At 41.2% G+C, this 25489-nt stretch overlaps 1 protein-coding gene across 3 annotated transcripts in view; it reads left to right on the plus strand.

Annotated features, from left to right (window-relative positions):
* tbc1d22a (TBC1 domain family, member 22a) overlaps positions 1 to 15232 on the plus strand; it is a 116799-nt gene extending 101567 nt beyond the window's left edge. For all 3 annotated transcript variants that reach the window (XM_058624103.1, XM_058624106.1, XM_058624105.1), the window contains one exon: positions 13376 to 15232. In XM_058624103.1, the coding sequence (XP_058480086.1) occupies positions 13376 to 13504 (129 nt within the window). In that variant the 3' untranslated portion in view covers positions 13505 to 15232. The remainder of the gene's footprint in view (positions 1 to 13375) is intronic.
* The last annotated feature ends 10257 nt before the right edge of the window (positions 15233 to 25489 follow it).

Below are 25489 nucleotides of genomic sequence, written 5' to 3' on the forward strand. Positions count from 1 at the left end.
TTCAGAACATTGTATAAAATACTGTAAATATGCTAATAGTGATGGGATAGAGTAGTGTATAAAGTTCATACTTCTTCCTACTCCTTTTCAAACGTGACGAGACGTAAATGTTGCACATGTGTTTGAAATAAAAAAAAAAAAAAACAGGTTTCTACCAGGTCGTAACCCCCAAAAAGCCCTTTAAAGATGGGGACCAAAACCTGATCCTGACAAGGTTAGTGTTATTGCCAGAAAAGGTCCTAAACGGGTAACAAATACAAGTACACACACACACAGAGCTCTACTTCTATCCACAAAGAATCTAAGAATGCACGGTCATCGGTGTAAACTCTCGATCGTCATCATTTAATATTGTCTGCTTGAGATATCATTAGTAAGGGCTGTCGAATAGCCTCGGCCGCGAGGAAGCCCACTGTGATTGTCAATGTGAGACTGAATGTCTGTGTGAATGCAAAGCAATTAGTTCTGCCTAAAGTGCATCTCACTGTCACCCCCCTCCCCAAAGATCTGTAGAAGAGCTGTGAGAGGTAGAAGGTTGAGAGAGGGAGACAAAGATTTGTTTTCACCTTAATTAATGATGTGTGAGAAACTGCGGACCTTTGCAAATGTCAGCAGCATCGGTCCTCAGATCAGTTACGAGTGGAGAACGCCTTGGGTTCAGCAGCCTTTGCAATAAAGGAATGGAGGGCACTCCAGAGAAACCAGTGATGGATGAATATATTAGGGTGAAAAATTTGGTTTGTGGTGAGACATGCAATTCAGTTATTTTCAGCATAATGTCAATAGAAAAATGTTATTCAAATAGAATACTCACCCTTGGCAGTTATCTCCACAACGCCCTAAAAAATATATATACTTTTCTTTTTTCAGCTGTAACAATCATAACCTCTTTGGGGCTTAGACATGTTGATAATTGTACTATCCCCGCTTTTCTTCGTCTGTCACCCCCGGCCTATTTCGAGTGTTCATCTAACCCTCTTAGCATAGTGACACATTTCACAAAAAAACCTCTTTCAAAAAGTTTATTTTTGGACAAACAAAACTCGGATCGTTCAGTCCAATTATCAGAACAATGTGTGTTCCTGTCAGGATGCCAGGACAAATGCTTGGAAAATTGGAACTCTCACTGTTTAATCGGGACATCTGGTCACTCTAGATGTTTTACTCTGCCAACAACACAAATGCTACCGAGTATTGTAAATAATGGAATTCACAGGGCCCTCTACTGGAAAAATCTGTGTTTTGTGTTATAATTTCAAAGCCTTATTCAGCCTTTAGTCCTTTTCCTTTTATTTTTATATTATATGTTGAATAATATATTAATTATTCTGTCAAATTTGGCCCACTGTATCAACATGAACCAAAATAATATTTTCATAATGAAGAAAATACTGTAAATAATATACGTAGTCTTCAGGTTTGCAAAACTAACTCCAACGAGGCACCTATTGGAAGGTACTAGCTGTCAATCACGTGGTGCCCACTTATAGGTGCCATTCATTACCTCTTTTCTTGTGTATAATTTACAAATACAATATCATGCTGAATTGAAACCTGGGACTTTCAATTAGGTCATTAACTCCCCAGGAAAAATGTTAACTGATGTTATAAATCAAATGAGAAGTGGGCTCATTTTCTCATAGCTTTCCATTAAAAAGGAGGTCTTTTTGCCCCCTGGTGGCAAATTGCTCCTTCTATCATACATCCTTGGCTTCTCTTTTCAAACCAGGAGACAACGTTCAATTGTTACATACAGTATATGAAAGAGCCGGGTCCTCCTTTCAATAATTTATTACTTTTCACCCATTTATCATGGCACAGTCTTCTCATCTTCTCCCCCAGAACTTTGTTTCCAAACTTGGTTTGTATGAATAATACTGTCTCAGGCCTTTGAAGCCTCTCTGATGGATGGCAATGTAGTCAATAGGACTGAAAGTGAAACAAGGCCACTCCCAGTAAACAACTTTTAATAATCACCCCGTTGATTGAGTGCCGCGTCCGATGTGGCAAATGAATCCATTTGTGCCAAAACAATAGGAGAAGGGAGAAAAAAAATAAGTGGAGAACAGAGTACTTGATATGGTAGAAGTAATTATGCAACCCTCCACCCATCTGCTCTTTTATTCTGTGACATCCTTCTTTCATTGCTCTTCATCCTCCTACATGCTCTCCCTCTCTGACAACTTAAGTTCGCTGTGAGGCTAACTTGCGTGGGCTGGCACGCTGAGTTATAATTCTTGTGTGGTTTTGATGACCAGAGAAAGTTGGCAGTGATCAGTCACGGTAGACAATATATGTAAATGTGTGTGTTTTAAAAATCTGTGCAGAAACGCTGTGCAATTGATTTTTGTTGTTTCCCCTGTTGATCAATACACCCAGGCGCTGGTTTGCCATTGTAAGGGAGTCTCTGCAAAGCATTTATCAGCTGAGAACAATTGTGTGTGAAGTGATTAGCCTGCCTTGAGTGTCATTACTGACATAATCACTGGCTGAGGTTTGCCCACAAGAAAAATAGAGATTGGAGGAGTCAGAGCTTTATGGCATTTTTGCTCTAAGATATCATAATAGCAGGAGTTGCTGTCAGCCCTTGTCAAGATAAACAGCAATGTTATCCCACTTCTGAGGAATAACAGACTGCAACAGTAGCAGGAGGGGACTAATCTTTTTTGTCAAAGAAAAAAAAGAGATGGAAAGAGATTTGAGGAATGGTGGTTACTGCTCTTTTTTTGCTTCCAGATAGGGCTGGGCAATATGGATTATAAGTGAAATCTCAGATTTTCTCACTCCAAAATCAGTTATTTTTTTCTTCTTAAAAACAAACTAGAATAGAAATGATTCAAAACAAATATAGTGCTTTTATTTTCCCTTGTGGGATTTGGACAAAATTTCCCCCTAGTGTTGAAAGTGCAACAAAACACTCTCCCACTGTGCAGTTATACACACGGCAAAGCCACTTCGGCAAAATACTTTCGGCCTGGTAAGCACGTATATGGGGTCAAAGGTTTTCAGCATGTGGATAAACCCCAGCTGTACAAATGGGCACCACGTCATTAGCAACATGAAACGAAACGGCATCAGTAATAGCTTTCCACCGGGTTCCTTTCTTGTTGCACGGGACACAATGTGGAAAAAAAAGATTCAACTACTGAAGACTGGTCCTTTATCTCTCGCAGAGTGCAACGTTTCTTCCACTCGGCCACATGCCGCTGTTTTAGGAACAAATTTGTCGTGCTGCTCCCTTTGGTTGCAACGGCTTTCAAACAAACCTTGCAGTGGGTCGTGGTTTGTACGTGATCTGGCACATCTATGGAGAAGTGCGGTGAGGGGTCAGCCCAAGCCAAGGAGATTCGATTTTGTGAAAAACAAATCGCCTTAAATTCGAATGAATCGATTTATTGCCTAGCCCTACTTCCAGGGTTTGTGAACTCCATTAGGGTGGTAGAAGTTCCACACAATAGTTGTTCCTACTCATCATTGTACTCTGCTTGGATTTTTGGTGAATTTGACATTTCTTATGTAAGTTTGCCCCCAAAGCTTTTGGGTGGTAATGTCTGATGCTAAGAGGGCAAATGGTTCAATACTGCTCTTGAACTTTGTTGTGAAGTGGCAACTGTTGCCGTGCTTAGACTGCTTCTGCCTGCATTCATCTGAAGGTTAGGAACCTTTCATTGGACTAGCATTGAATGGTACAGAATGGTTGCAGGACTCTGTGTGAAGCGCAACAAGGGCCGAGTTTGTTGTTTTTTTTGTCCATTTTTTGTCCATGTCCATTTTTCCCTTGTATGTGTTATTTTTAATAAGAACCATTAAGAGACACCTTTCTTTGAGGCATCAGCGGTGGCTTCAGTATCCAAATGATAACCTCAACACAAGGACACCCACGCTTGTGATTTCGTTTGTACCGAAAGCTTTCAGGCGCTCTCATGCGCTCTCTTGTGCTTTAATCTTATTCACTCCCACAGTATTTAAATTACCATAGGCTGTACCCACATCCTATGGTGCCCTAATTTATTTCCTTTTTTACAAAGGACACAGCGGTTTTTAATTTGTTTACTCTCAGCTACCTTGGACTGACGTCAACCTGCTGCACAATATGCATGTTAGAAATACATATATATTAAATGAGAAAATTGTCCAGGTTTATTTAGACATTTTTATTGTTTGCTCAAGTTGTCAGTTTTTAGTTTTTTTTAACAGCAATAATATGTCGTTGGGCTAAACACGAAGCGCCAACCAGAAGCTCTTCAGATTAGCTTAGCATAAAGCTTGGGTAACTGTAAGAACATCATTTATATTATATGTGCTATAAACTAGGTATATTGTTGTACTGTGCATTAGTTACTAGGTGTTACACTTAGACAAAGTGCTCATGGCTGTAGATTAATACATTGACTCAGTCTTCACAACTGATTCTCTGCAAGATTTCATTTGGCTGGTCTTGCCATTCTTACCTAAACAGTATGCTCAGTAATTACCGTATTGTATCAGGTCAACAGGTTGTTGCTTAGTTGTAAGAAACTTTAAAAAATGAATAAGTTGGGAAACATTTTCATTTACAGCAGAAATACAAAAGTATTCATAAAAACAACATCACAATCAGTCTGTATTAATTTGTTGGGCTCTTTACAAGATGACTCGACTGTGCCATCCCATGTCAGCTTCTACCTCCACATGCTACAGTGCCTCAATCCTACATTAGCACCCACTGTTTGCCAGAGTGCCCATTTTGTGTAATTATACGAACTACAGCAAGCTAATGGCCCCGACAGAGCAGTGCCTGGGCCCATTACACCTCAGGGTGCTGCAAAACACCATTACCACCAGCAACCTGGAGTGCCTGTGCTCGTAGTTTACAGACGGTCTGTGTGTTGCGCGTGCAGCTGCATGTTCCTGTGTGTGCGCGCGTGCAGACGGGTTGTTTGAAGGAGGTTGGCGGTGTAATGATACATGTCAAAGAAACACAACAGCTTCTACAGACGTTTGCCATTTTTAGCCCCGGATGTGTGTCTTTTGGTATGTTTATGTACACCTCACCTGTCATCTCTCCCCCATTAATTTCTCAAGGGCTTTAGCTGCTTGTTGCAGGGAAGACAGCACGGCACCTCGCACGACTCCGGGCACTCGATGTACTCACTTTACTTAGCGCCATCACATTCTGCCAGCAAATAGATAGTTTGGTTCTAAAGTGGGCTTTAATTGTGTGTTTTATCTTTGTCTATATCTGTCTGTGTTCACATTGGTCTCAGTGTATGAGTTCAGCATTACTCAGTCAGTGTCTCAATGGTATTTTAACTAATATATCTATCTGGCTGAGTGCAAGGTACAACTATGATCACACATACCAAGTTCAGCTCACCATGGTCCAGCTTGGAATCGTAAACCCCACCCACTGCAGGCTGTGTAGCCTTCATTCATTGTATATAATGTCCATAACTTTCGATAACTTTAGTTCTTTTTTCTGTTTTGCCTTTCTTTAATCCCTTTCTTGTTTTGTGTTGTCTAATTTTGCTGTCTGTCCTAACTGTTTTTGCTGCTGTAACAAGTGAATTTCCCCAATGAGAGATAAAAAAAAGTTTATCTTATCTTATCTTAGGCTACAGGGAAATTAATAGTGTGACAGCATAGCAACATGGCACAGTCTATCCTACCAATAAATGCAGCAAAGAAGACAAACACAAGACAGTAAACACTCGTATTGTTTACGTGACATAAGAAACAGTTGATGTATTGTGTTAGCCTGACCAAACAAGGACTTTAATTCATCTGAGAGTGTACTAAGTCGAATTTCTCAAAGTCTGACTAACACTAACACATTGCTGTGTTTGTTTAGCTCCACACTTGCTTTGCACCCCGACAGAAGGTTACCAAAAAAGTGGGGCAGTACAGATCACTTATTTTGATACCCTTCACAACTCTTGTCAATTAAATGCAAAGATTGTGTAAAGTACCAACCTCTACCAGTGGAATATGAAATATCTGCTGTCAGGTTATTGTCTGGCTTTTTACTTTATTTACCATATATACTGTACATAGTGGGAGGGAGACGTCCGTAGGGCACTGGAGGTCACTGAGCAGTGAATCATAGTCACATTAAGAAGCTCAGGGAGATTTTCGGACAGACATGTTAGACAGCTCACCACCGTGATCAGAACACCGAGTGTCAGAATATTTTTGGAAGAATCGAGTACGTCTCGCGCTAGAGCTCAGATGCCGAGGTGCAAGCTGTTCTGGCAGCTTGAGGTGGCCCATCGCTGTGTTAAGGCACTTTGTGTCGGTGTTCCCTTTTAAATTAAAACCATCTTTATGTTGCTGTGGAATCATGAGGTGTCAGAAGTGGGTTACAGTCATAACTATATACACAATGGATGCATTTCCATTAGCAGTGTGCACAATACAGTACCTGAGTCTCCTCCTGAAGAAAGAGGCTTAGCACTGACTCTATTGACAATCTGTTTTCCCCTTACTATCAATATCCATTAACCACTTTAAGCCTTGCCAAGTGGAGAAGATGGAGAGCTAATTGCTTTATTCTGTAGTGAATGTATACAGTAATAGTGGATCAATGTGTTTGTTAGTATTGTGGGATAGTTAAACAAGCACAATTGCATTTGGGGGTGTCAAGCTCCTTTTTGGCTAGTTATACATAATCTCGGCACAAAGTGAGGCACAAGGCACAAAGGGTTGTCTAAATTATACGTAGGTGTGTTTTTTGGCATAATCTCAATTAAACCATTCAGAGGTTTGCTTGTCATTCCTTTTAAAAGCTAGGTGCATTGCTTTTTAAGTGGCGAACGCTGAGGAGATGGCTCTGCTCGTGTGTGAGGTGAAGGTGTGCAAGCAGAATAAATGCAAAATAAAAACAAAGCTGAGCACGCTGAAAAAGCAGCGTTTAAAAAGAAAAGGTTTAAGGAAATCGTGCCAAAGTCAGGATTGAAAAGAAGCACAAGCGCCAGAAGTGAGCTACGATACAAATAATTGCTGTTTTACTTTAAGACTGATATGTGAGACCCTTTGCTCTTTATTTTTTCTCAGCTGAATCAGCAGTGTAACAGTTTAACCATGAAGAGAAGGAAGAGACAAAGGTACAGCACCAGATACGAGTCCTGTGACCTCACTGTTCAGATTTGAAGGATCTGTGTGTGTGTCTGTCTGAGCGCTTTTACGCACAGGAGGGGGCTGCAGCCCTGGAAGCCAGTATACCCCCATTCTTATACCTTCACTAATGGGTTTGTGGTCCTTGGCCAGTGGATCCTCTTCCTCCACCATCCACTGATCCTCTGTCCCATCAACAACTCCACAAGGCTGCACTGGATAAGGAATTGACATTCAACCTTCTGTGTACATCAGAAACAGTGCACATGCTTCGTGTTTTTGTTGGTCAATGGTGGGCACAAGAGCATCTCTTTCACCGCTTCCTTCCTATAGCACACTTTTTTGCGACACCTCCCTTGTTTCTAATTTCACATCCCTCCTGACACCAACAGAAAAACCATACACTAGGATTTCACCCACTGCACAGATTGTCCCCCTTTTTCCCCCTCGCAAACGCACACACTTACTCACGCAGACACTCATGGCCTCTCAGCGTGGAGTGCTGCCACCTGCGTGCATTGGAGTGGGTGTAGTGTTTCCCCCTGACGGTGAGATGTATGCGATTAAACCCTATTAAAGTCATTAGCCCAACAGAAGTGATAGCCAGCAGATGGTCACCAAGCACAAATATGCTCTTAATGAAGCTCCTCTGTCACTGTGTGCGTGCACACGTGTGGTGGAGCATGCACGATTGCACTGGTGTGCGTATGCTGTGTGTATGTCTGGGTGTGTAGACGAGCGTCTGTGACACTCCAAGCAGCACTTGATTAGACAGTGGTTGGCCCTTCTCCTGTTGCATAGTAATCAGTGGCCTCTGTTGATTTATAAAGATGGTGGTGTCACATTGCAGATTCCCTCCTGCTATTTATCCATCTCAGTTCTTTTTACTGTTCCATAATATTTTACAGCAGTTGTTATCCATAATGTTGCATTGGTGCCAACTTATTATTCCTTATCCTTGAAACTTCATTGTTTAATTTTATATATACAGTAAGGTACAAAGGTCTCAGCCCACCATTAGATTTGTTGTTTTAGCAACACTCTAAATCACCATACAGTATAGTTATTTCACATGTATGCACTTTTAAAATCATTTTCAGAAAAGTCAGAATAGTGTGACCTACAAAACACAGTACTTTTTTTTTTTTTTTAAATGTCTAGTTTAAAAACACTGGGTGTAGTTCTACTGCACCAATATTTAGTTTCAAAACTAGATGTAATTTAGGTCTTTTTTGTCTTGAGTCCTGTGCTTTCATTATTTAATAGTGTGAAGGTCAACAAGTTAAGTGAAGAAACAAAGTGACTGAAGGGAAAATAATATTCAGCTTTTAAATAAAGTACACCGTCAAGTGTGTTATGCAACATTTCTTAGTCACAGTGTTAAAGGTTCTAGTTTGAACAAACTTTGACAGTTTTCCCACACCTGTACAATAACTCACAATGTGCAATAGCTAATATCAATTGGTGTAATGTTCAACATTTATTCATTTTATTATTCATTATTTTTACCTTTGTAGAATGACATTTGTAATTTTTTTGTTTTGTTTTTATCTTTTTTTATCTTTTATAATATGCACTGACCAGAGTTGCTTAACATTATCTTATTGTATACAATGATATATAAAGCTTTCTATTCTTCAACTCTATATTTTAGCATCCCACTTATGTGGTGATTTAATCTCTTAACACATTTTACTTGTAGTCTCATGAATGATGCACCTTCATACCGTCAGCCACAGTGTTATAATCAAAGCATGTTAGATTACATAAGCCAATACTGGCCTATCGCATAATACATCTGCGGGTGTGGGCGTGTGTGGATGTGTAAAGAATTTTGCCTTTAAATGGATGTGTTTCGGAAATTTTTACAGCCTCAGGGGCTGTTCACATACAGTATAGCCTTCTTTTTGCACTCACACAAATTCATTATTTTAAATGGAGACACGGACACAAGGATGTGTGAACAATCGGAGCAACGCAGTTGATATGTACCTGTTTCTAGAATCTGAACCTTTGCCAATATGATTTTCAACCTCACACGAATCTCAGGGGCTCCCAGGTTTTGGTTACTTAGTAACAACAGGAACAGGAGCACTACCCCCAAATTTCTTTTGATTAAAAACACTTTAAAAAACTGCAACTAACGATTATTTTGTGCCCAATGTTGTTCTTTGAAGGCGTTAATGTAAAGTGCTCCCATACTTGGGTCGTACATTTTTCTCTCCGCTAACGTTGGTCCATTCTATGTCCTTCCAGAACCACGTCACATGAGCTACACAACGCGTGGCATTGGTTCTCTCCTTCTTCTTCTTCTTCTGTTCTACTGTTCTTGTCCCTAGGACTACACATGTTTACATCAATACACGCATACACAAGAACTGCGCCCCCTTAAAACTGACGGACACATTAAAATGGCTGCGGTACAAACAATTCTTCGGGTGATAAGTCTGTTCCAAAATGAACTGTTGCTTATGAGTGTTCACAGGCGCATGTGCTGCTTACGCCGATTTTATTCCACTTGTTTGTAGTATCTGATTGTTTTCACACAGGAGCAAACATAGCATAGACACAGAACATGCATCCACCCTTCACCCTGTTGTCTGTGAGTAAAATGGGTGGATTTCAAAAGTGTGTGTGTGTGTGTGTGTGTGTGTGTGTGAATGGGAGAGAGGGCGAGTGATGAAAGGAGAGAGCTGATAGTGATGCTCTATTGAATACAGATGAGAGGAAGGCAAGCTGAATTCTGATGAGGCTGCTTCCCTCTCTTTCTACCACTCTTCCTTTTTTTTTTTTTTTTTTTTTACCCCCACTCTCCATCCCTTGGTGTTGATACACTTCAGAGAAGTGCATCTTTTTGAACCATCACTCTGACCTTTCAAAGTCAAGTTCCAGGTCTTTTCAAAGGAGAATCTCTTACTTATTTTTTATTAAATAAGTGGAATGATGTCGGTGATAGTCACATCAAGAATTGTTATATACTCCGAGTCCTGTTTTATGTTTATCGACACTGGAGGCCAAATTTGCTCACATTTTAAAAAGCGCTCTCTCGCGCGCCCGCTTGTGAGTTTTTTAAATACTTGAAGAGGGGTTTAACGCATTTAAGGAGCCTAAGGCTCATAAAAGTCAGTCACCGCCGTAATCACCAGCTGCTCTTTAAGTCGAGCCAGGACATTTTTTTAAATTTACTGTATGTCAGAACTGATATTCAGCTGGGCTCACCTGTTGGTTACTTAAGAAAAACAGATGTGGAAAAACAAACTCCACCTAATCTGTAAGATCTTGCTGGGAGCGCGGCTTTGAGCTTCATTAGTTGGAGAAATTGTGCACGTTTTGTTTTTTTTCCAAGGCTCGACTCGGAATACAAATGCTTTTTTTTTTTTTGTTGAGAAGTCATCAGGGTCGTCACTGCAGCTCATTAAAACCGAGGCAGGAAAGAAAAAAAAATTAATGGAGCCAAACACCTTGGATTTAATTTGTCAGAAGGTAAAATAATACAAAGTGCCTCGTTGTGGTAAATATGCCCAATTAAAGTTTAGCATAGTTTGACTTTCACAACAGTTGGAATGTGCTGATAAAATAGAGGTTTAGAATAAGTCGATATTAGTGACCCGTTATAGCAATATTCACATAATTAAAGGTAAAATGTGGACTTCAGCGACCTTTACTGTTAATAATGGTAGCTTCCATCCCAATTCCTTACAGTGGATGAGTGCGGTTGAACATTTTGTGAATCACAAAGATGTATTTCTTCTCCTCCACTCTTCAGTTCATGTACTTACTCATCCGCATATATCATTGTCTCACCATCTGTTTTATTTTTTTATAAACATTGATCCTATTTGGGGCCACATAGTTGGTGAGTTTGCATGTGTGTGTGTGGGGGTTTTCTCTGGGTTCTCCGGTTTCTTCCCACAGTCCAGTAACATGCAGATTTGGGGATTAGGCAAATTGGACACTTTAAATTGACTGCAGGTGTGAGTGTGAGAGTGGATGGTTGTTGTATCCTGCCTTTCGCCCTACGCCAACTGGGATTGGCACCAGTGCTCCCACACGACCCTCAAGTGTAGGCTAAAGAGGTAGGAGATGGATGGATGGATCCTATTTGGCTCATTTTCATGTTTAAGCAAATAATGGAGAGTGAAAGTGTGCCCGCATTAGATTGACAACAGTGATGACAAGGATGACAGGCAACAGTAACAGACTGTGAAAACATTACATATTTTAAAATTTCTACCAACAAAGTGTAGGAGAGAGCGGAGAGTTGGCTAACCTTGGCTGACATTCTCTGTTTTGATTTCCTGTCGGTGAGAAAAGTATCCACGTCGGCAAGTCTGAGGTGAACTTCCTCTTAGGTTTGAGCTGCTGTCTGTATTTCAAGCACATTTCCACTGGAGAACTTTTACATTTTTCCTCCTCTCTGGTTAAGGCTGGGTGGGCGGTGGTGGGTGGCACATTGGACCATAACACCAAACTAAAAGAAAAACTCTAAATATCTAGGCTGCACCATTGTTCCCATTGAAACCAGTATCTCAGGTTAACATGTTTTCCCCAATCTCCAATGACACATCACGGTCATTTTATGTATTAATATTGTAGATTTTCATATATGGCACCTTTCTTTGTTTAAAAAAAATAGAAAAAGAAAGAATAAACACAGTGTTGAAGTGCAGCAAATTACTCAGGAGTCAAATGAGTGTAGAAGACCCAACGTGACATGTCCTCCAATGTGATTATCAGCATCGTGATTGGTCGTAAAGCCTGTTGTCACGGCAATGATTTCAGCCTTCATGATGAAAACTCCAGAGACACTGATAGCCACGCGCGCACACACACACAGGTTCAATCTTACAGACTAATGCCTCTCTCTCAAAGGGGAATGAGACTGGTTAGCACTGAGACAAACGGATTGTGTGTGTGTGTGTGTGTTTTGCTGTTTTCTGTCTTCACACTCGCAGTAATGTACAGAAGAGGAATCTGGGAAAAGGATTGAACCTCACTGAATTGTACTTGACACTCTATCCTTTCTTTTACTCCCACTCACCCACCTATGCCACTTTCTTCCTCCCCGCTTTTATTAAACCACTTTGACTGAGTTAATAACATCTCTGTCACACTCAAACACACAGACAGAGGCAAAAAAGCAAGTGTAACTGTGCCTGTCTGCTCCACTAACATTAAACTTGTGCGTACCAGACAAGACCCCTAAAGGCATACTTTGTCAGATCACAAACGCAGCTACAGCCTGTAATAATATTTTGTGCTGTTGTTGCATTTAGATAGTCGCACATAATTTTCTTCCAGCAGCAGACTTCAGCCGTTTTATTCATCCATATAAGATATCAAGCCAGAGATGCTTATTCCTCCATGTCTGGAAACAGCCAGTGGCCAGAGACATTATGTTTGCGGTTCATCTGTGTGTCCTAGACTTGTGAATGCAATATCTTAAGGGCACCTTGAGGGATTTGCTGTGCATTCATTTACCTTGCTTATGTTCCAAATGATTTGAGGGAATGTTTTCATGACTGGCTCAAATGTCCAGTTATACTCACTGATTTAGCTGGCCTCTGGTCAGGGTCACGGTAAACTCACAACTGGGGTGATGAGGAAGTTAGTGTGCTGCTTGCCGAAGTCTGCAGCTTGAAGTTCACAGGGTCACAGTCAACTCACAACAGGTGTTTGCCCTCTTGAATACAACGAAAACAAACAAACAAACAAAAATCTACTACTAAAATACTATTGATGATACTTTTGTTAAACCTAGTTTAAAGTTAATCGTGCAGTCTTTTCGCCGTTGTTTAAGCGACTTTACAATCCACGCGCAGACGTGCTTCAGCGATCCTCGTCACTTATATGCAGAGTGAATGTCGATGTAATTCCTTATCCTGTGCAGTCTAATGTGGAGTTGTTGATTGGACCGAGGCTCAGTAGTAGTACGATGAAAACAGAAGGACCACCGGCCAAGGACCACGTACTCATTAGCGCAGGGGGCTGTTGGCTGCTGGGACACAGACACACAGGTGCCTCCTTCAGATGTCAGCGGCGAGGTTTCAGGACTCCTATCTGCTGCTGTACATCTGTCTCTTCCTCCTCTCCATGAGTAAACTGTTATACCACCGATTCGAAATAACGAGCAAAGTGTCCCTGACGTTAGTTCCGACATTGTGCGTCGTCTTACCCACATCATCATAAAAATGTTCCATCCATGTCTTGCACAATTTGTATTTATCACTCTCCTCTAAATGTTTGCGGGTTTTTTTCTGTTCTTGTCTTGTTTTTCCAACAGGGGTTAATGATCCTCCTGCAGAACCTTCCCACAATGCACTGGGGTAACGAGGAAGTTAGCGTGCTGCTCGCCGAAGCCTACCGGTTGAAGTTCGCCTTCGCTGATGCGCCCAACCACTACAAGAGATGATGAGCGTGGCTCATCTGCAGTTGCTCCCATCCCCTTCCTTCTCCTCTTACTCCTCCTTTTTCCTTCCCAGCTCTCATCTACTGAACCTAAAGGCCTCTCTATTCCTGTATGGAAGGACCTCCCCTATTCTTAACCCCTTTTCCCAAAATCGCCCCAATGGGCCTTTCAGCAACTAAGAGATTCAAATCAACCAATGACTTGGAGGAGAGGACAGGCGGTGTCGTGTTCTAACAAGTTGATGTGGAGCCTTTTTTTTGTCTTCTTTTTTTTTTTTATTAAGTTTATTTTTCTCTGATCAGCTCTGAAAGGTGCACTCCTACAATTGCAGTCGTATTGCAGAACCCTCATCTTCATCATCGAAGACCACAGCTCTGTGTTCGTTCTGCTCTTGCCGACACCCCAGAATACAACCTCAGGCCTGATGCGGGACTGTGAGCTGGTGCTCAGCAGTGCCTGAGGGTCTTGGGTGCTTCTTTTCTGCTTTCTCTTGTTGTTTGCAGTACCATGGCAATATATTGTTCTTTGTTCCCCAAGGCAAAAATGTGACCCTTTCTCTTTTTCAGTTTGCAAAGACAGAGAGTGACGAGTGGCAAAAAGGGCACAGCCCTAGATGTTTACATGTCTCAGCCCCTCTCCTGGTCAACACAGAACCTGAAGGAACAGGAACTCGACTGTTTTCCTTCCTTCTCTTCACGGGGGATTGTTGTTTTTTTTTGTTTTTCATGAACACATCAGGATTTTACACGGGAAGAGAGAGAGAGAATGAGAGATTGTTAGTCGTGGTGGGGTATTATCATGTCTTCTTCCTTCCACAAACCATGCACACTGGTTAAATCGACGTATTTTGTTCTTCTTCTCCCACCATCGCCAACATAAGAGACAAACAGAGGTCAGGAGAGTCACACATACACAGTAGCTATTTATTTCCACTCGTTAGGATTTCCTCCAACCTAACTATACAGTATGTAAAGTCTTATTTATTCCTGCTCCTCCACTCCTACCTCAGAACACCGTTATAAAAACGCGCTCATTAGAGCGTACGAAGACCGTAAATCATTATCATGTTTATTGTGACAGAAAAAGACTCGCACCATTACATACCCTTCAGTTCGGTGTCAAAACACACTATTTGCGGTTCATTCATTTATTTAGCACTTGGCATAGTAAGACTTATTTGTGAAATTGTGAAAAACAACAACAATTCTGCCTTCAATAAGGTTTGTAGTATATTTCTTTCTCCAACCGTTCCTCTCTTACAGGCTTTATTTTCTTCTCAATGTTAAAAGGTTAAGCGATCTTGTCCAGTGGTTTGGTATAAGTGGACACCAACAGTGACATTTGTTAGCCAAAATAAAACTTTCTGACTTTTGAGACATGTTACTAACCTGAACCCATGTGCAGCAGTTTCAATTTACCTTAAAAGTTAGAGTTTTAATTAATGTGTGTATTAATTAATAGTTGCATGTCATCAGATGGTCGTGGAGAACACCCTGGAGTTGTACTGGGTACACTCACCAAAACAAAGTTTTCTTTTCCAAATGCAAAATTGTCTTAATATTTTTAGATTTCTTGATGCTTTTTGTTGCACTAAATCACCTATTTCATATTTAAAAAAATGATGGATTCATTTTTTTTTTTTTTTTTCGGTCACATGGTGGGCAAAATCAGTTTTAACGCTTAGAGACTTGGAAAATCGAAACAATGACAATATAGTCTTTTGGTGTACTTAATTATGGCCTTATTATTATTATTATTGTTATTATCTGTGCGTCTGCTGTTTTTGTCATCTTTGTCACATTTAAAGCATGTGTCTTAACCAAAGTCACCGTCACCAGAATCGGCGGGATGTTGGGAGGAAGTGAAGTGGATGTGATCAGACGTTCACGACACAACACGTTGCTGTACTGTAGATGTTTGGAGCCTATTTGCGACTCTTGACAGGATCCATTACTGTCAGCGAGCTCCACAAAGACGGTGTGCATAGATTTGTGGGAGACACATGTGTCTCTTTGGAGGTTTCTGAGCTTTTTTTCTTTTCTTTTTTTTGTGAGAGCTGCCAGTCCCTGATCGCACAGTGGGATATTTTCTTTTCTTCTTTTGTCAACTTCACCAGTTTCACAGACACAGAAAAAAAAGTCCACAGCCTTTCCTCCTCCACTCGCTCTCACTCTCTCTCTCTCTCTCTATGCGATGTAAATCTTCCAATTAGCATTTTAAAGATTTGTCTTTTTCTTTTCCTTTTTCGCTTTTAATGTTTTTTACTGTTTACATGACATGCCTGTTAAGTTGTGCCTGACTCTGAAAACACGAGACAACAACCTGTCTTCAGCCTCAAAATTAAGAGGTTTTAGATTTTCAAAAGCAATATGAAATTTTGCATTTTTTGTCTTTTTTTTCTTTTGCACATCTAGATTTTGTGTGATTTTACTCTGGGCATTTTACTCCAAACTCACCCACTGACTGTGAAACTTCTCCCATGAACAGTAATCGCAGCTTAATGTTGGTATTGGGTGTAGTGTAGTCAAGCGTCAGCTTCCTCCATGTGCTGAAGTGGTTTACTTAGCTTTTAGAGTTTGTATGATTATGTCAGATGTGTCCGGATCAGGTTGAAATGAAGGTAAAACATAATTCTACTTCTCATTCTACAAAGATGAATAATTAGAGCTTGAAAATAAATTGTCCTACAGTGTGTGTAATTGAAGCTAACTGCTTTAAATGAGTCGTTGCGATTAGAGGTGAAGTTTTTGGGGTCCAGCACTGATGTTACCCCCACGTTATATTTGCTACACAATCGCTTTCTTTGCTAATATGAAAAATGACATGATAATATTTGCTCACTTACAATAGTGTTAAAGCTCAGCAGCATTTTACCCGACAAAAAAGGAAATCATCCTCTTTTTTTGGTGTGTCGTTATCACCGACCACGTGTCGAGAATGAGAAGTTTCACAAGCATGACAACAGTCACTGAGGTGAGGATGAGCAAGCAGTCAGTTATTGTCCAGTTTATAATCCCCGATCCCTACATTTAAAGATACAATTTCGCCTTATTGCACATATTCAGTTTTGTGGGGGAAATGATGACAGTGGTGACTCGGGCAACAAAGATAGAGGTTGACACTTTGTGAAGCCGTGTATGTGTGAGTGAGTGAGTGAGTGAGTCATGGCCAAACAGCGTGGACTCCCTCACTCCGTTTTAATCTTATCAAACTCAGAAGAGTTCTTGCTGTCGTGTCTTATGCAGCGATTTCTCTTTAACAAGAATCAGCTGCCTATAAGATGGGTGCGCTTGTGTAGTGAAGATGGTTTAATGAACAATCCTATTAATATCACATCCAGCTGCTAATAATCGTGTCAAAATGGACCCGTCTGTGACGCCCGGTAGCTCTCGTCTGCACACGTGTCCCATGTTGTGATGAAGTTCTGTCAGACAGGAGTCCTTTTATTTTTTCTCTGAGTGCATAAACACACACACACACTGAGGCAAACTTCAAACACAGTTTAGAGCGTCTTCCTAAGGGTAGTACCATTTTCAGCAGCTTTCATATCTTTTTCCCCCCCCACCTCTACTCTGCTCTCTCCAGTCATGTTTATGATAAAAACCAAACTGTGTTTTGGCTCTTCATTACTCCCGAGAAGTCTAATAATACTAGAGCAATGTGGGTGACACGAGTTACTGGTTCTTGGATTTAAAAGAAAAATGTGTACAGAGAAGATTTTGAAACAAGATTATGTAAATAGAAAGTGTAAATAAATCCTATATATGACAAAAACGGTATCGGTATGTGGTTGTGTCTAAATGTCTTTTCAGGTGCCCGGTGCGTGTGTCTCCAAATGTTCCGTGTCCAATTGCAGTCACTTAAAGTCAAGGTATGTGTCTGCGTATGTGTCGCTTGCCACAGACGCAGTGTAACAGGTAAACACTTCTTGTCTGAGCCGTCTGTGTGGAATCATTGGCAGCAGAAGCTCGATTAATGAGACTTTTTTCCCCCACCTCTGTGTGAGTGTGTGCTTGTGTCTCTCTCTCTCTGTGTGTGTGTGTGTAGGTGCTTTGCAGAGGACGGAAAGAAGAAGATGGAGACGACAAAAACGAGAGAGAGCCAGCTGCATGTACTTGCTGAGTTGAGTGTATACCTGCACGTGTGTGTGTGTGTATGAAAGAGAGAGCACATACAGCAGCAGCAGAAGCTCCTCACTCTCGTTAAGCTGACTGATGTTCACACAGGCAGCCAATTATGGAGTGCTGGTCACTGAGGACTCCAGTCACTTCATGGGAAATTAAAAATACATTAAAACCAACAATGGGCACAGGAAGGTGCCCCTGCTTGCTCTCTCTCTCACACACACACTCACACACACACACACACACACACACACACAGAGTAAGTGTAAGAGAATGAAAGATTTGTCGAGGCACTAACAGCCGAAGCAGCCGGCGCTCACTGTGAAGCTAAAGAGATATAGCGCACATATTAGCACAGTCAACTGTTCTTTTGGCCATTTCCTCGCGGCCATTCTCCTCTCTACATATCGGAGGTGTTTACTATTTATTTGCACAGTACGTCACATTTATAGCACGGAGCCTCTGCTGGTTTATTTTGGAGGCACTCAGAGCTCCGAGCACTGCAGCTCAGGAAAACACACACACAGAGAAGCAAATAAGGAAAACATCTTCATCAATTTGACAACACATGCTGCTCAATTTGGTTGCTGTTTTTTTTTTTTTTTGTTTTATTGTTATGTTTTCTTAATTTGCTTGTGTTGTGCGCTGAGCTCTGGAGGACGCGGTGGTTTTTACCCACTCGATGCCATTTTGACTTGTCTAATTTACAGTCCTATAAACCACTATTCACCAGTGTGAGGCCTTGTCGTCAAACTCATTGTAAGTCGGGGGACACGTCCAGAGCTGTCTGAGCCCAGATGGGCCGGACAAGTAAAATACTAGCATAATAACCTAGAAACAACAAGAAAAACTCCAATGTTTTCCTCTTGTTTTTACACAAAATAAATCTTTTCACACAACATTATTATGAAAAACTTAAAAAAATGTTATGTGTAATTTGACCATTGACACGTGCACTGTATCTTACAAATCACAGTGGATCTACAAAGGTACAAAACATTTAGTCACAGGTATCTGGAACTAAAGATTCTAGTATTTCACACATGATTAGAACATTTTACTAATGAGGGAGCTAATGACTAACCCTGGCTCTTAAATGCAATTTTACACAAATTCCATCTTGTGGGCGGAATTGGAACTTCTGGTGGGGCCGTATGTTTGACACCCCTGTTGTAAAGGAATTAATATGTTGAGCGTCTTTCCAATGTCGGGCACTGAATGGAAAATAGTTTCCGGCTTCTCACACATTCAATGTTAAGTGAATCTGTGTTTATTTCCTCTGCAGAAGAAGGTCTGCCTTTACAGGGAAATCCAGTGAAGAGAGTCAGCGTCAAGTGCACTGCGAGTGACTATTGTCTTTAATTTTTGATTTCTCCTCCACCTGTGAAGGTAAAGCAAACGCCTGCACGGTAATTTTATCATAAAGATTATAACACTGGGCTAGTGCATGTTTTTGGGAGTAAAAACATTTTCAAAAAGCAGCTTTAAAGCAGGAGGTAAGAAGGTAAACGAGCAGCTGAGGGAAAAGTCTTATTTCTGTGAGCTGGTAATAGTAAAATCAGCTCAGTAGCACTTGGATTTATCAGTCAGTGACAAATGCAGCTTCTGTGGAACAGCGTGTTCTTCACAGATTAACGTTGATGAGTAATTAAAACAAAGGACGCTCTGCTGTAACGAAGAAATAATCCCTCATTTAACTGTCAGAATCTTAATGATTCAAGGTCATAAATCTGGCATCTTCACACACTTCCAGTGTTAAATTCAAACTTTCTTTTTTTTTTTTTGAAGTCCTCACGTCAACAGTGAGTCAAGCTGAACCGTCAGATCTGTCGTACGTCCTCTTATCACTGCTGACAGTCTCGCCGCTGACGTGACGTACACACGTCAATCCGAATCCACTTCCACAGACCCAGTGGTGTTTAGACGGATCAAAACAAAAAACGCAGCGAGACGACCTCTGCACACGTTTATTTATTATTTATTATTTTATTACAGTTTCAAGTCGCCATTCAAATGTTATCCCAAATGTTGGTGAAAGAAAATGCGTCTGTGTTTCCATCAACTGCTGTGAAGTGAAGTACATATGTAAGTTGCTCTGTCCTGTAATGAACCAAGCCAGGTTTAAGGAAAGGGAAATAATGAAAGAAAGTAAAAGTTATCGTAAAGCAGCCAGACCAAACAACAGTGTTGACACCTTTGTGACTTTATCGCAATATTTAGCTTCATGTATCGGTATTTACTGCGTCTGACTTTAAAAACGGAGAGAGAGAAACGGGCAAGAACGTGTGGATGTGCAGTGTGCAAAACAATCACACATCTATATTGTTCGTTCGAGTAAAACTAGCGTCTGTTTTGGTGTCTTCTCCCCTTATTTTACGATTAATCTTCAACACTTTGTTTTTTTTTCCTAGTGTGAAATCGTTAAAGACGGGACTTGTTCTCGTGACTTAAGTTACTTTTCATTGACAGTGAACGCTAGCACAAGAGAGAGCAGGGGAGTATAACGTCAACGCGTATTCGTGTAAAGCAAGTTCGGTGTTGGAGACCTTTTAAAAAAAAAATACAGTTTCAGGTCTCCGGAAACACTAATATGATATAAAAAAAAAAAAGTATGCAAAGCTGGAAACTGGAGAAGGTGCAGCTCTTACATCACTTGAGCTGCATCAGGAGTTATTGCTCTGAAAGCCCTGTCGGCCTTGTTTGTTGTGTGATGCTTCTCTAACTAATGCTGTTCACCCAGTAATTCCTCACTTTTATCTCACAAAGCTAAACTATTAAGCTACTGAATCCAAGACGTGCCAAACACTCTTTCTTCCATGTAGGATAATTGTTTTGCTCTATGCCGGTAAGAAGGCAGTAAATCCAGAGGTCTTTTTTGTTCTTCAGACTGGATGGTAAACAGTGTCACAAATGGAAAGGGTTATACAAATGTAATCTAACATCTTTGTGGGGTTTTCTTGCACTTTGCTTAATGCAGTGCCCGTTATCAGCAAGGAAAACGCACTAAAACGCACACTACATTTTTTTTTAAAAACACACACATTTCAAATGTAAATGTCAAATTCAGATCTTTCCCCAAAAGGTGCTGCGAAAATGTGTTCATTTGAAAATGTCAGTCTTGAGTGTGAGAGTCGGCGGAGCAAACTGAGCTTGTTTGAGAATGTCAGTGTGACTGTCGCTTGGTAATAATACAGGCATAGATGAGGCCTCAGTAGTTTTACCTGTCACATTTCAGTCACGGGCACATCATCTTGTTCCCTCTGCTTCTCCAATTTCTTATGTGGTCCTATTATAAGTAATTTAATAAGTAATTATTTTAGTGAGATTTCAAAACGTCTCTTTTTTTAATTCACTAAAATGAGTTTCTATTGCAGTCTTTCCCTCCCTTTAAGGGTAAAACTTAAATATGAATAGTTTTTTGTGTCCTTATTGACATGTTTTAGGTGAAAATGTGTCTTGTTTTTGTCATGTTAGCAGGGTGGACAGTTGGAAGCGTTCAGTGCACAGATCTATTAACACCTCAGTGTGTGCGGCTGAAAAAAAAAGAACAACTGCTGTGTTTACATGTCGGTCATCCAAGAGATGACTCAGTATCAACAGACTACTGCCGCCCTTTTCACGCCAATATTGGATTTTCACCTTTGGTCCTGACACATAATCTCATCTTCTCAAATAACCGTGGGAAGCCCCAGCATGGATTATTTATCTGCTACATAGTTGATGGAGCTGCGTGTCTACGATTCGAGTTTTTCTTCTTTTCTTCTTTTTTTTGTCCTCTCCCTGGAAATTCAGTGAGTGGCGAGCAGGCTGGTGATGAGCTCTCCCTCAACATCACTAAGAGCCTCTATGAAAAAAGGTCTGACCCACACGGCAACATGGTGAACTGTGTCACACCGCACCATGGAACCAGCAGTGAGCAAATGTGCAATTTACAGGCAGTGAATGTGTTTCGCTGAGTCAACTGACGGTGAGGGAGACGGAGGGGAAGCCGACGTGATCTGTTACAGAGCAGAATATCATCGGTGTGAATACTGATACTGTCAGCTGCTCCATCATTACTGCCTCTCAGAAAGTAGGCCTCAGTCTTTGCAACCAGCAATGTGTTCTCCTCCATCTCCAGATGCCAGGTCACTGTAATGGAACACATCCAGGAACAAACAAGAAACATGTACGCAGTTTTCACAGTAATACGGAGTTAATGTTACTGTTTGTCCTATTTTATGTTAACAAATATCTGCTGTGAAAATCTATTTCGCCAACTTTATTCGAGACATGCACAGCCGCATTTCCGGTGGGATTTTAAAGGAATACTTCACCGATTAGCATTTGTGTGTGAAGATGTGAAGATGAAGGAGTTCCGTGTGGTAAGACGGTGAAAAAAAATTAAAAAAAAATTAAGTCTCAAAATCAATCCTAAAATGAACAGGAAGCAAGAGGATGGAGTGCAAAACACAGGTGTGACGTGGTCTCACTTTTTTTTTTTTTTCTCCAGTGAAAAGGCGAGCGCCGGCGGTGTTCTGGACAAGCCGGATTTGTTGGACAGATGACTGGTCTAAGCGCACATGCAGAGAATTATAGTAATCCAGCCGAGATGTTATAAAAGCATGGATAAGTGTCTCTAAAACTTTGAGAGGGAGATGAGGGCGCGATGAGCCTCAGCTGAAAGAAGTCAGACTTACTACTCGACGTAGCATCTGTCGAGATTTGCTGTCAAAACGGACGCCAAAGGCTTTTAACAGAAGAGTGGGTTTTTGCATCCACATCCATTCAATATGACTTATACTATACAGTCAAGCAAGGGCCACTGAGTGTCTAGTTTGGTCAGTAGTGAAAAAAAAAGTCGAAAAAACAATATCTATGATGATATTTCACATCATTTCAAAAACAAAAGTGCTTCTTATGACTTGGAACGATAAATAGTTCACAATATAAACTTATTGATGATGCAAATTGAATCCATTAATAAACAAAACGTGGAAATAACTCATTATAAGTTGATGGAATTGATTGGGGTGCTGCATGTAGCCCGGGGGCCGCGAGTTTGAGACCTCTGGCTGAGCAGTTAAATGCAAACTTGGACACTATTAGTGAAGAAACATCTAAAACAGTTTAAAATGTTACCTGTACTATAATCCACACAAGTTTGCAATCTTCTGATGTACGGTGGTTGCAGCTTCTTTGCAGCACAGTCGTCCACGGCAAACGCTGTTCTTGTTCTCATCCCTCCGCTGCTGCGGCGGCCGTTTTCCCCCCGGGATTATTGGGAAAGAAAGAAGAGCGCTGCATTTCAGGAACACATCCATTTCAAAAGTGCAATATGTGTCTTAACCATCACACCGTGTGTGTGTGTGTGTGTGTGTGTGTACACAGCCTCCATCACAGGCCACCAAGCTGCTGTGTTGGCGAAAATAGCAGGCGACCTTGCTGGCCTAAGCCTAAGTGACTCTGTAATGATAAAGACAGACCGGTTAGCAATGACACACTCAGGATATGTAATCATCTGGTGTGTGTGTGTGTGTTACCCCTGTTTTTCATTTGGCAGCTTAACCTGTTTAATCCTGTCTGCTGGACAGTACAAATCCACACACACACACTAATGAGAAATACCCTTATTGGCTTTGTCCCTAATTGTTTGAGGTTAAACTGATGAAGTAAAGTCAAATGTATTCTTTTAACCTTATCTCTGTGTGTGTGTGTGTGTGTGTGTGTGATTTCTGCTGACAGGTTACAGTCTACCATGCTGCATTGCCTGAAGCGCTGTAAAAACCTCATGCAGTGACATGGCGCCACCTGGCAAGTATCCCCAGAGTGGATCTGCGTGTTTACATTTTGTCTCGCATGGTTCAATATCATACTCAACGTTATGGCGGAAAAAGGTGCCAACAACAGGTGTTGGTCGCAAATGAAAGACGGGAAAGCGACTGCCAAGAAAAAGGCTGATGCAGAGCGATCCAAGAGCAGAGTGAACAACGGTGCTGCGTTTGAACGGTAGCCCTGTTTCTACTGCACAGGTGGGTTCACTTTATGTTTTTTTTTTTTTGAGTATTTGTTGTTTTTCATCATCACGTTGTGAATCGAACAAGTATCCAAAAACCTTGGTACCAAAAGTAACCGTTCGCGGTGCTCGGGAATCCGCGTTCGTTGCGCGTTCCTGTGCTCTGGAGGCGTAGCTTCGGCGGGAAGTCTGGAAAAAAGGGGCTCGGACTTTTAAATTCAATATGTAGCCTGCTCCAAATGTTTTTCCAGGATCTCCAACCCTTTACCTTTAAGGTTAGCTGCAAGGTTAGACACTCTTAAAGTCATCATTGAAGTCAAAAACACACCTCCCTGCACAGTTGCAGATACAACCTATGAAGCTGTGGAGCCAAATTGTTCAATATAGAAACACCACGGACTGGCAGCTTAATATGTTGCCTTCACACCTAGCCTTCAAAGTGTCTTATTTTAACCATAAAAGCACCAGAGAATGTCCTGTAACTCAGTGCTTTTGCCAGCTATTTACAATTTAGTGTGTGAAAATACTGTTTTGACAACTTAAAAGGAAGAAAAACACACGCCAAAAAATGGAACGTACGTACAGGTGTTCTTCCCGTCTTTGAAGTGCAACTTCTCAGCTTTCAGAAACCGTTGGATTTTTCCGATAACTACAGTCATACAAAGTGCAGTTTTAAAGGGTTAATATTGATCACGTTTGGACGTGTGGGCTTAATTATGCTGCAAAGTTAACCTTAAAAAGACAAAAATAAATGTAGCACAGTTTTCTACCGTTTGTCCACATCCATATTTGCAGCACGCGGATAAATATCTAATATTTTGCTCTTCGGGGTTCAAACTTTAAATGCTGCCAATTAGATGAAGGACAGCAGGGACAGAACTCGATGAGATGTTTGACCTTTTTATTTGTTCCGCCGGGTCGGGCTGGCCCGAGCCGAGCAGCAGTGTGTGCACAGAGTTAAACACGGGAATGAAAAACTACACATCCAACAACTGTCCAAACCAAGCATACCAAAAGTACACAAGCGAATGTTTGACTGTGTGTTTTTACAGCCAGTTTACTTTGGTATGAGACCAGTGGAGCCTGCAGAGGACAGTGAGCAGCTTCAGGAGACAGACACTGTGTGCCCAACTCACCCCTTCACCTGAAGAGGGCCTGAAGAGGACTATATATATGTTTGTCTGCAGCAGCCTGAGATAAACTGTTGGTTTCTAATACGTCGAGAGGACTTGTGAGGAATCCAGACGCCACTACAGACCGTCTGAGTGTGTACCTGCTCAAACATACAGTCCGTGGCGTATAGAAGAGGAAACTAAATAACACCGCTCCCATTCTGACCTGACGTTAACTTCCGTCCGGAGTGATCTCATCGAGATCGTGATAAGTGCAGGCCTCAGTCTGTCCTGAAAGCATTCTGTGTTCTGGTTGTCGTCTGCCTGGCTGTGGAAAGGTGTCATTATCACGTCTGAATAAGGCTTTTTGTCTTCGCTTGGCAGAATTCAATACAAGACAATTATTGTCATTCTCACTGAACATCATAATCTCGCTAAGCCTCAAAATGTCTTATTTTAACCACAGAAAGGACCCGAGAATGTCCTTAAACTAAGTGCTTTTGCCCATTTTCCCCAGAATAACTTCCAAAACAAACCTGCCAGTTATTTACAATTTTACTGCATGTTAAAATACTGTTTTAACAACTTAAAGTGAAGAAAAACGGATGTTCCTGTGTGGTAACAGTAGCTCGTTTTCTCCTTTACCTTCACATTTTCACACAAAAGCCACTCGCTCAAATATATCCATCTCCGCACAGACGGATGCAAGAGGCCTTCAACTGTTTGACCCACAGTGACATTCTCAGGTCACAGTCAC

Source organism: Solea solea, chromosome 3 (assembly GCF_958295425.1).
Source record: "Solea solea chromosome 3, fSolSol10.1, whole genome shotgun sequence".
Lineage (NCBI taxonomy): Eukaryota > Metazoa > Chordata > Actinopteri > Pleuronectiformes > Soleidae > Solea > Solea solea.